Below are 11,693 nucleotides of genomic sequence, written 5' to 3'. Positions count from 1 at the left end.
ATGGGTGCTCGCAGTCCCAGCCCGGTCGAGCCCATGCCTGGCTCTCCGGCTTCCTCCAGGCGGTATGGCCAGGCTGGCTTCCAGGAAACCGGCGGCAGCGCAACCATCTCCCCATCTGACTGACGAAGCCACCGCCGAGGGACCCACTGACCCACGGCCTGGGCGCTCCTCGGCTGGGACCTCGCCCAGGGCGGCCTGGGAGCACTGTCTCCCTGCGCGGGGCTGAGCACCAGCCCGGCCCTTTGTCCCGCTCCTGTTCTTAATTTCCTGCCGTCTATTGCTTCTTTGATAACCGCTGGAAGAGGGAAGGGTGTTATTTAATTGCCTCAAAGATAGCGAACAAGCCGGTGTGGAGGTTATCTGCTCCGCAACCCCTCGATTTTTCTGGCTCAAGGTTTGGTTACTTAGTTACCAGCGGAGCGGCAGGGAAGGAGCGGCCGGGGCCGGTGCTGGTGTGGCCGCACAGACTCCATCCGCAGGTGAGGGACAGCCCGAAGAGGAGCCCTTAGGAGGCAAGAAGGAAGGGGCCGAGGGTGGCTGCTGAGTACAGGGGCGGCACAGTCAGATCTTCTAAGGCTGTGGTCGGCAAACTGTGCCTCGAGAGCCACATGTGGCTCTTTGGCCCCTTGAGTGTGGCTCTTCCACAAAATACCACCGTCTGGGTGAGTCTATGTTGAGGAAGTGGCATTAGAAGAAGTTGAAGCTTAAAAAATGTGGCTCTCAAAAGAAATGTCAATCGTTGTCCTGTTGATAGTTGGCTCTGTTGGCTACTGAGTTTGCCGACCACTGGCCTAAGGCGTTCTGGGGGCGGGGAGGCCTATGTCACCTGTACAGGATCAACAGTTGTTCTCACTGTCTACTTCCTGTCGTCAAGGTCAACGCTGCGCAGACCCCATTGGTCCAGCCCTGCAGCAGAGACGGTGAGCGTGAGGTGGCTGGGGCCAGCACTTTTGCCAGGGTGGCCCGCCCACCCTGACTCCTGGGGGGATGGAGGGGGAGAAGAGAGAGGCTTTGAAGGGGGACTTCACCATCGGTTCATCCAAGGTAAGAGCTTTGCTGGAGGAGATCACTGAGAAGACGTGACCACCAGGCGACCGAGAGCTAGACCCAGAGGTCAGAGCCTCCCACCGCGCTCTCTGTCCTCGGGCTGCATGTTCCACACACGGTTCCCTGGTTCCCACACTAGAAGCCGCTTCAAGGACTCAGCCTGAGAGCGCATATCCTTCCCCCTCTCCCCGGAGGGTCCCACAACATAACGGAGCTCGGGAAGGACTCTACCTAAACCTCTAAGATGCCCATCGGCAGGGTAGAGATTACTCACCTTATGGCCGCCCAACAGCTTCCTGTGAAGGGCTCCCCGCTCAGAGAACCACCCCCCCACCGCCCCCCAACCAGAGCTCTCTGCTTTCCTGCCGGCTCTCCTGGCCCTTCAAGTACGGTGGGCGGGTGGGGGGAGGGGGTTCAAATTTCACCCGGAGAACTCCTGAGGTTGCAAACCAATACCTCAGAGAGGAGAGCCCATAAAAACCCCTGATGTCCACCCTCACATGGGGACCCCAGGACACAGCGGGCCCAGCTGACTGCTCCCATCCCTGGAGGTCCCCTCCCCCGGTCACTCGCCCATCTGGGACTAGGACCTTCTCTGGCGAATTGGAAATCAGGGAATAGGATGGGCAGGCGAAGGCAACCCAGCCCACTAGAGAAAACCAGCTGGTGTTTGCTTTCTCTGTAAGTGTCCTCAGGAGGGTGTGTGTGTGTGTGTGTGTGTGTGTCCCCGTGTCCGTGTCCGTGGAGGGCGGTGAGAACAGAGAGGCTGCGAACTGATTATGACTTATTAAACTATTGGAACAGAGGCTGAATCATCGCAGTCAAAAAATAAACAGCTGCAACTTGATGCGCCATGCCTCCCACTTCTTGCTGCTTTCCCTGTGCTCCCTCTCAGCGGGGGGGAGGAGGAGGGACCGTGCTGCTGGGACCAGCGGGTGCCGCCGAGGGGACAGCTGTGCGGTCACCGCCTGCAGGCCGTGTGGAGCCTGAGCCGGACAGGCCCTGTGGAGGCGGGACGGCCGGATGAGCCTGAGCCCCGCCTGCAGCATGGGAGCTGAGTGCCCGCACACGGCAGAGAGGCGCTGGCCACTGCAGGGAGGAGAGCTTCCCCCGGGACCCGCGTATCCCTGTCCTTCCCGGGCCTGGCGCCAGGGCCCAGGGATGGCCCGCAGTGGACACAGCTCTGCACACTGGTCCGGCGGAGAGGTGCCCGGGCGCTCCTGGGTTACCCCGGTGCCACCCAGCTGCCTGGAACAGGCTGGCGACACAGCACAGGTTCTGTGAAATCGGAGGGAAGGCAGAGCCTTGGGGAGGCCAGCTGACGTCGCTGGACCTTCCCCTCTCACCCTGCATGCAGCCCCCCTGCCCCCTCCCCAGCCCGCGCCCCATGCCTATGAGCTGTGCCAGCCTGCCACCTCCACCGCCACCGGCAGATCCTCGGCTCGGCTCACCCCCGTCCTCCCACAGGACCCGACGGGCGGGGCGAAGCCGCATGACGTCAGGGGGGCGTGGGGACTGTGCGAGGGGCTCCGGCTCCGGCTCCGCAGGCCAGTCCCGGCCACACAGCCGCCGGCGCCCGAGCGGAGCGGAGCGGAGCAGCGCTCGAGGTCTGCGCCCCGCTAGCAGCTCCCCTTGGAGCGAGGTGGGAGCGGGAGCCTGCAGGTGGGGCGCCCGGTGCGGGGTGCCCGCTGAGCTGCGGCGCGCTCGGGCCCCGCTGGGCTGGGGACAGCCGCTAGGTGCCAGCAAGCCGAGCTGGCGGATTGCAGGATTGCAGCGGGAAAGCAAAGGTGAGGTTTTCCTGTGTGTGTGTGTGTGTGTGTGTGTGTGTGTGAGAGAGAGAGAGAGAGAGAGAGAGAGAGAGAGAGAGAGCGCGAGAGCCGCTAGCACTGGGGCAGCGGGTGCATCTGCGCTGCGTGCAGTGCGCACCTGGATGGCCGGCGTGCGGGTCCCAGTGCGCAGCACCCGGCAGCTCCCGTCCGGGGGCCACTTAGGGCGGGTGGAGGGGAACGAACGCCTGCGAGTGTCCCCGGTGTGAGTGCGGGGCCGGGACCGCCAGTGCTGGAACCGACGTGGCTGCCCAGCAGCCAGTAAGTGTGGCGTGTGCCCCGGTCCAGCCTCTGTCCCCGGCCGAGCGTCCAGGTAGTGGGTGCGATGGGACAACTTGCCTCCCAGCGCCTTTAAAAGGATCGGAAAGGAGGAAGGCAAGCTAGCGGCAGGGGTGGGGACACTGCCGGGGCGCCTGTGGGCATGCACCCCAAGATCCGAGCCCATGAGGACAGCTGGCAGAGCAGAGGGGGGCTGCTCTCTGGGCTCCTCTCTCAGCCTGGCCGATGCACCCCTGATGGTCTGGGGCCTCTCCCCTGGCGGAGAGCGCTCCCTGCTCCTCCCCGCTTCGCAGACAGACCTGGGGGCTCCCAGCAGGACCGTCCTCAGTTCCCCTGTCCCCCTGGAAACACAGGGGATCCTCTAGGAAACCGGGGGACTGAGGTCAGCGCAGGGGCGGGGGGGGCGCGGATGATTTTCTGGGCGAGCTCCAGAACCAGCCTCTGTCCCTAGACGCGCTCTCCCAGCCCTTCAGCCAGCGCCCTCCCCTAGCGTGGCCGGGCAGCACGCTCTTGGCACTTGGGGATAGTCTCCCCCTGTGAGGCCCCAGCCAACCCGGATCCACGGGGGTTTAGCAGGCCCCAGGGGAATTGGGGTGGGGCTGAATGAAGAAACGATATTGGTGAGAAAGAAAAAACTGAAGCTCAGTAGAATTGGGGATCACACCCACACACACACACACGCACACGCACACGCACACGCACACGCACGCACACACATGCTGGTCTCCATTCCAATGGCCAGCTCCTAGCTGGTAACTGGGGAAGGGGAGGGGAGGCCTGAGGCCATTCTAACCTGCCCCCCAACAGAGCCAGGACTCGGTGTCCGAGGAAACCAGCAGCCAGCCATTTCCAGCGTCTCAGGATTCTGAGCTGGAAACATCAGAAAGCACCAAATCAAACTTCCTGTGCGTTTGGCTGGAGCACAAAGCCCCGGGCGCTGCCTGCCTGGCCCTGGACTCCACCTGCAGTGACGCAGCCGGCACTCGGAGGCTGCAGGCCAGGGGCTTTACTGTCCCCGAAGTGAGAGTCACGGTGATTTAAACCCTTGTCTTCTTTGGAGGCGCTCTCCCACCCTGGCCCAGCTCCCCGGCTCTCTGCCACCTCTCCAGGCTCTGCGCCCTGCCCACTGCTCTCCCTCACAGGTAGAGAAAGGCTACGTCTCAGTCCATTTCAGAAACAAAACAAAAAACTGCCCCGTCCTGAGGGAGACGGTGCCCACAAAGGCATTGGGGCTGGAAGGCAGCACTCCCCTCCCTCGCACGCCTGCACCAGCAGCACCCCTGTCCCAAAGCACCAGGCCTTCGGTCTGACCCAGACGTGGGGGCGTGACTGGGCACGTGACGCAGACGGGACCCTGGACGTGCTAGTGATTAATGACGCTCCAAGGCCGGCCGGTACACAGGGTCTGTGGAATTAAAATACCTGACAAGGAGATTAGAAATGACGGTGGAGCCGAGGCCAGTTTGGCTCAGTGGTAGAGCGTCGGTCTGCGGACTGAAAGGTCCCAGGTTCGATTCCGGTCAAGGGCATGTACATTGGTTGCGGGCACATCCCCGGTAGGGGGTGTGCAAGAGGCAGCTGGCCGATGTTTCTCTCTCATCGACGTTTCTAGCTCTCTATCTCTCTCTCCCTTCCTCTCTGTAAAAAATCAATAAAATATATTTAAAAAAAAAAAAAAAAAAAAGAAATGACGGTGGAAATAACCCACGTTTGTCCAGGGATAGGAAAATGGGTTCTTCACAGCTCCCGTGTTTAATGCTGATGCTTTTTACCCAATGCAGACACGACATCCAAGGTCGTCCCCCCAGGTACTGGGCAGAGAGGCCAGCCACGAAGCCCAGACCACGGCTTAGAGAGTTGTGTGGTAGGGACATGAGCACAGGACAGAGACGCAATGCGCCTGGACCGCACGGAGGGTCCGCGGCAGAAGTGGACAGGGTCCCCCAACTACTTGTGGCTACGTCCCCTTTAAGTCATCATGATGACTTACTCCTTTAAGTCATCAAAGGAGTAAGCTTTCTCTTCAGTATATATATATTTTTAATTTCAGCGAGAAGGGAGAGGGAGAGGGATAGAAACATCAATGATGAGAGAGAATCACTGACTGGCTGCCTCCTGCACGCCCCCTACTGGGGATGGAGCCCACAACCCAGGCCTGTGGCCTGACCGGGAATGGAACAGTCCCCTCCTGGTTCATAGATCAACGCTCAGCCACTGAGTCATGCCAGCCGGGCAAAGGAGCAATCTTCAGTCTTCACTCAGGCAGGAAAAGTGCCCTGCTCAGTGGAGATGTGTCCACCAAGTGAACTATTCCCACTCAGTGCTAAACAATGCCATCCTTTTACCACCTTCCCTCCCTCTTCATATATCCAGGACCCCACGCAAGCATTCTCCTTACACAGCCCCCTCGGAACTCTCCAGGAGCAGAAGGCATTCTTCAATCCTTTGTTCCTACCTCAATTCAAGTCTCACCCTGTATGAGCTGGCTTCTTTCCCTGTCTCCCCTCCTAAATGATCACCTCCTAGAGGCACCAGCCATGTCCTGTTCAACCCTGGTGTCCAGAATAAAGAAGCCCCCAGTGGTGGTTTCTGAATGACTGCAGATAGATTGTTGAATTATGTGATGAGCTATGGTTTATACCTTAGGCCAAGCCAATCGTTACATTTCCTCAGCTTGGAGAGGGCAAAGAGGAGTAGAAGTGCAGAAGACATGGGTATCCTATGTTCAGCCCCAACCGATTATGCGAGCAAGTCACTTAAACTCTCTAAGTCTCAGTTTCCTCATCTGTAAAGTGGAATGAATACCCCCCACCTCCAAGGATGGCTGGGAAGATCAAGGGGGTGTGAACGATCTACATCAGTGTTTGGAACCTCCTCTTCAAGTCTGAGAATGAACGTGGCTCCTGTTTTTGGCAAATTCTCTGGGGTTTGAGAAGGCAAGCATTCTGGAACATTCCATGGGGGAGAACTTTAGAAAAGAGTTCTCCTAGGCATAGGGTATTGGAGAAACAAAAATAAACTAAAGCATACATTTTTAAAAGGGAAGCCAGCCAGATTTTTATTTAACACTTAAGACTATACATGGGTTCATGATGGAGGCAGATTTCAACACATTAGAGATAAATGAGATGATAGAGGGGAAGTGGGGCGGGGGGAGATAACAATTACTGAGCTCCCATTATAAGCCCAGCACAATGCTAGGCGTTTTCACATCCATTTCATCCTTTAACCTTCATGGCACCCCCATTTTAACAAATGAGAGTTCGAGCAGTTAAGTACAAGGCAGGGGGTCCCATGGGCTCCGTGGTGGAACCCTGGTTTGTTTTACCTCCAAAGGCTGGGATTTTTCCACACTGGGTTGTCAGAATGGAAAAACTCCGAATAAGTCAGCAGGTCCGGGTAGATTTCCTCGTAGGAAAAGGCCAAGAGCGCCAGGGTCTGACCTCTCTGCCTTCTCCCAGTTTGGACCAGTTAACTTTTCTTAGGGATCAAAGGACATTCGTTTGCAGCCACAGTCATCCCCCACATGTGCGTCACCAGAGATGACAAGATAAACTAGGATAGCTTAACCCCAGCTCCTCGTCACTACTGGAAAAGCTCGAACATCTCATCTGCACCCCGATGAGACGGCGCTGGTAGCTCTGTGCCGATGGGGAAAAAGAATGCGCCTTTCGGCTGAAGGGTGTGTCTGCAAGGGTAAACCAGAACTCGGGAAGCGGGTGAGCGTTTCTGTGGCCTCTGACTGATGAGCCAATCTTCCCTTTTCCCCTGCAGATGCCACAGTGGACCCTCTGCCTCCAGGACCCATTAAGGTGAGAGTAAGATCTCTGGCTGGTTGGAAGGAGCGTAAGCCTGCAAGGCAGCCATGGATACGGCCTATGACCTGCTCAATGGCAGCCAACCACTGCTTTCCTCTCAATTCGACCTCGACGGCTCAGTGGCAGTGGCCAACGGCTCAAACCAGACGGAGCCGTACTACGATCTGACCAGCAACGCAGTCCTCACATTCATCTATTTCGTGGTCTGCATCGTTGGCTTGTGTGGCAACACGCTGGTCATTTACGTCATCCTCCGCTACGCCAAGATGAAGACCATCACCAACATTTACATCCTCAACCTGGCCATCGCCGATGAGCTCTTCATGCTGGGCCTGCCCTTCTTGGCCATGCAGGTGGCGCTGGTCCACTGGCCCTTTGGCAAGGCCATCTGCCGGGTGGTCATGACTGTGGATGGCATCAACCAGTTCACCAGCATCTTCTGCCTGACGGTCATGAGCATCGACCGGTACCTGGCTGTGGTCCACCCCATCAAGTCGGCCAAGTGGAGGAGACCCCGGACGGCCAAGATGATCAACGTGGCTGTGTGGGGACTCTCTCTGCTGGTCATCTTGCCCATCATGATCTACGCGGGGCTCCGGAGCAACCAGTGGGGGAAGAGCAGCTGCACCATTAACTGGCCGGGCGAATCCGGGGCGTGGTACACGGGCTTCATCATCTACGCCTTCATCTTGGGGTTCCTGGTGCCCCTCACCATCATCTGTCTTTGCTACCTGTTCATCATCATCAAGGTGAAGTCCTCGGGGATCCGCGTGGGCTCCTCCAAGAGGAAGAAGTCGGAGAAGAAGGTCACCCGGATGGTGTCCATCGTGGTGGCCGTCTTCATCTTCTGCTGGCTCCCCTTCTACATCTTCAACGTCTCCTCCGTGTCCGTGGCCATCGACCCCACGCCGGCCCTCAAGGGCATGTTTGACTTCGTGGTGATCCTCACCTACGCCAACAGCTGCGCCAACCCCATCTTGTACGCCTTCCTGTCCGACAACTTCAAGAAGAGCTTCCAGAACGTCCTCTGCTTGGTCAAGGTGAGCGGCACGGACGACGGGGAGCGGAGTGACAGTAAGCAGGACAAGTCCCGGCTGAATGAGACCACGGAGACCCAGAGAACCCTCCTCAATGGAGACCTCCAGACCAGTATCTGAGCCGCCCGAAAAAATCAATGTATGGCTGAGCTCTGCCCACTGGCACTGGGCTCCCTCCCCCCTCCCACTTCCTTCCTGCCCCCCATCACACCTGGCTTCTAGAATAGGGAATTGTTCAGTCTGAGTCCAATTCAGAGACCAGTGCTTGAGTCAGCTGGTCTGAATGAATGATTTGTATTCAGTTGACTGACTCCCTCTTAAAGGGAACTTTTCAGTGCAAACCGGCAATTCAAGAGGCGAGCAGGCCTTTGAAATGTGGAAGTTCGACAAAGGCAGAAAGCTGTATTTGCGTGTTTGTGTGTTTGAGACCCACAATGTAATCTTGTGTTCTCACACTGATACCTGTATATTCCCATCTGGTTCCTGTACAGTCGTGACCTGTATTTCCTGTGCTCATATACGCGAGTAGCAAATTCACACGTGTACAGTACAGATGGACACAGGACAACCTGGGACCCGCAGCCATGGACGACCTGAGAAGCCAATAAAGTGTAAGCGTCAGGGATCGCGCTGGCGTGGGTGGTATATTCACGTGACCGTATGTTTTTATAAAAAAGCGATAAAGGAAGACATGTTTGCATTCTTGTTCTTACATGGCTCCTTTAGCCTCCAGTCTCACAAAACGTACCTGCCGTGGGCAGCGGCTTCGTTCACTTCCTGTGTATTAGACCCACGGGAGAAGGTATCTGAGGACCCATAATTTCAGGTTTCTTCCTCTTAGATATAATCAGACAAGTATTCATTGACCCAAAAGGACTTCAACGATTATGGTCATCAGCCATTGCATTTATAGGCGAGGCCTGCTTTGTTATAACGTTGCATTCTTTTTTCTTGTCAAATCGCTTACATTTTCCCTTTTTTTAAAAAAAAAAAATGCTTTTATTGCTTTTTAAACAGAGGAAGGAAAGGGAAAGAGAGAGAGAAACAAGGATGAAAGAGGAACATCATCCATCAGCTGCCTCCTGCACGACCCCTTCTGGTGATCCAGCTGCAACCTGGGCATGTGCCCCGACAGGGAATCGAACCTGAGACCTCTTGGTTCCTGGGTCAATGCCTAACCCCTGAGCCACATCGGCTGGGCGCTCACATTTTTCTTAGGGAGCCAAGAAAAAGGAGGGGTGGGGATCGCTAACATGAGAGGCAAAAAATAGACTCTAATTCTTACGGGGAAGTGATTTTAGCCTCTCCACCATGAAAACGAATGAATGAGAATGAAACAAGACCCCATCTTTACGGGAAACAGAGAAATTGCGCCTTTTGTTTGTTGCTGTTTTTGTGCCAGACATGGCTTCCTAATAAAAGAAAATGGAATTGCCATTCCGCCTCTCCTCCAAGGAGTGTTTTAGGAACGCCACACAAAGCTGGGCACAGGGAATCCCAGGCCGGCGGAAGCCCTGAAGACACCGTTTTTCCCGGGTAGGAACCCAGGCGCCAGCCCACAAGCAGGCAGCCTACAGGTGCCAGGGCTGGAGGGAGCCCCTCCTGGCAGGTATGGCCACCCCCCTCCCCGCCCACCGCCCCACAATCAGCATCTGGCCTTCACTGCCACAGACTCCGCCATCCCTCAAAGCACTGTCATAGGCGCTTCACACCATCAATGGCTTTTTTTTTGGGGGGGGGGGTTGGGGGGAGAAGGGGGTTGAAGTTGTCGCTGGGCTCATATACAAGTGCCAAGAAATGAAACGATGCCCACGTCAGGGGCTGGTCCCAACTGCCAGGGTGTGAAGACGTATACAGTCGGGCGTGTGTCAGGATGCCATCCTCTTGGGCGAGCCGCGTGCCCGGGTGGCACCCCGTGTACACAGGAGCCTTCCTCCCCTCGCAGGGCGGCTCGGCTGTGCGGGTGACGGAGGACCCCTCTGTGGCCGCGGCGGCGGCTCACGCGCGGCCTCCGTTCCAGCTTCACATTACTCACCCCCCTCCTTCCCAGAAGCGCTCGCTGTGGCCTGGAAAAACATGTTCACTGAGACTTACGAGAGCGAAATCCATGTAAAAATAAAGAGATCTTTCTGAGCCGAGCCCACAGGGGGAACGTGTTACATACATTTCGGGCGGGGAAATCCCACACGGTGGCTGCAGGAAAGCCGGCGGCAAGTTCAGCGCGGGATCCCCGGGCCGAGCCTGCTCCGGGGCGGGGGCGGGAAGAGCTGTGCTGCTTAGAGATCGTGTCTCCCTGTCCTCCGGGAAAGGCCTGTTGCGTGAGCATCATGATAGATCCTCCCTTCCCCCAGCTGATGGACAGATGTAAACCCCACCTGCGGCCGGACATTCCTGAGCGCTGAACCACCCATCAGCACCTGCCAAACACCCTAAGCCCCCGATTCCTAAGTCCCTAGGTCCCTCATCATAGGCCTTACAGGAAACCACCCATCAGCGCGTGCTGAGTTCCCTAAGCCCCGTCCCCTTTCCTCCCCTTAAAAAGTGCTTGTACCCCGGCCCTCGCTCTCTTCCGCTCTCTCTCTCCGGGAGCAGCCGGCAGTGGTACTCTTCTCTTCAATAAAGCCTGTGTCCTGCCATCCCGGTCTCCGCCCTTCTCTATTTCATCTTTCACATCAGGCCCGCTTAGAAGAACTGGGACATGGCTTCCCGCCCTGGCCGCTCCAGCTGCTCGATGCCTGGGGCCTCCGGTGGCCTAAGCAGCAGTGACGGTCCCTGGACAGAGAAAGGGGGCGCACCATGGACCCCCAAGGAAGACTGGGTCAGCCCTGGGACAGGAGACACAGGTGTGCCAGGTCCCGACAGAGAAGAGATTATGAAAAGGGCGGCAGGGGAGGCCTGAGGGGAAACTGCCAGTTTCAAAGGGGAAGAGCCTGCTCAGCTCCCCACGACGCCCTGGGACACCACCAGGCACCGCCGCGGTGCGGTGTGTCACTCGGGGCTGTGCCCCCTACCTGGCAGGTGGCGGCGCACCTGGGTGGGTTCCTGTCCCCAGGCCAAGGACTGCGGTCAGTACTGAGAGAGCTGGCATTTCCCGCATGGGTATCATTTCCTAACAAGAAACCCAAATGGTTCTCGTAGGACATAACACAAGGCTTAGCTGCTTTTTAAACATTAATTAGCATCACACAATTAGGAGAATGGACCCGACGTCTCAATCTCTCAAGTTATCCTTCATTTTCCTCGCAGCTGGTGCCCTCAAACACAAACACACACACACACACACACACACACACACACACACGATGCAAGGCATACGTGTGAGGCAACAGAGCCCATGTTTGATTTCAGAAAAGGGAGAGGGAGAGAGAGAGAGACACCAATGATGAGAGAGACTCGTTGATCGGCTGCCTCCTGCACGCCCCACACCAGGGATTGAGCCTGCAACCCAGGCCTGTGCCCCGACCGGGAATCGAGCTGTGACCTCCTGGTTCATAGGTTGATGCTCAACCACTGAGCCATGCTTGCTGGACTCAATCTATCTTTTAAAACAGGCTCTCTCATATTTACAGTTAAAATCTGCAACTTACAAAAATGCCTTCTCTTTTTGAGAAGTTCACGATGCCCCACGTTTGAACAATGAAGAGGGAAGCTTGGTTTTCAAAAAATCTGGATGGGAGCCGACGGTG

At 56.9% G+C, this 11,693-nt stretch overlaps 1 protein-coding gene across 2 annotated transcripts; it reads left to right on the top strand.

Annotated features, from left to right (window-relative positions):
• The first annotated feature begins 2,273 nt into the window (after positions 1 to 2,273).
• SSTR2 (somatostatin receptor 2) lies at positions 2,274 to 8,697 on the top strand. 2 transcript variants are annotated; one of them, XM_084862152.1, is made up of 3 exons: positions 2,274 to 2,834; positions 6,927 to 8,010; positions 8,499 to 8,697. In XM_084862152.1, the coding sequence occupies exons 2-3, from the start codon at positions 7,018 to 7,020 to the stop codon at positions 8,502 to 8,504; spliced, it is 999 nt and encodes a 332-aa protein (XP_084718278.1). In that variant the 5' UTR covers positions 2,274 to 2,834; positions 6,927 to 7,017; the 3' UTR covers positions 8,505 to 8,697. The 2 variants fall into 2 exon arrangements, with proteins under 2 accessions (XP_084718278.1, XP_084718277.1); XM_084862151.1 differs by having other exon boundaries at positions 6,927 to 8,697.
• Positions 8,698 to 11,693: the final 2,996 nt, after the last annotated feature.

This window comes from Pipistrellus hanaki (assembly GCF_964339955.1).
Source record: "Pipistrellus hanaki genome assembly, chromosome: 16".
NCBI classification, from domain to species: domain Eukaryota; kingdom Metazoa; phylum Chordata; class Mammalia; order Chiroptera; family Vespertilionidae; genus Pipistrellus; species Pipistrellus hanaki.
This window is presented reverse-complemented; position numbering and strand designations above follow the sequence as displayed.

Bases quoted from the DNA above. Each gene is read 5' to 3' on its own strand.
- SSTR2 (XM_084862151.1), top strand. From the start codon at position 7,018: ATGGATACGGCCTATGACCTGCTCAATGGCAGCCAACCACTGCTTTCC.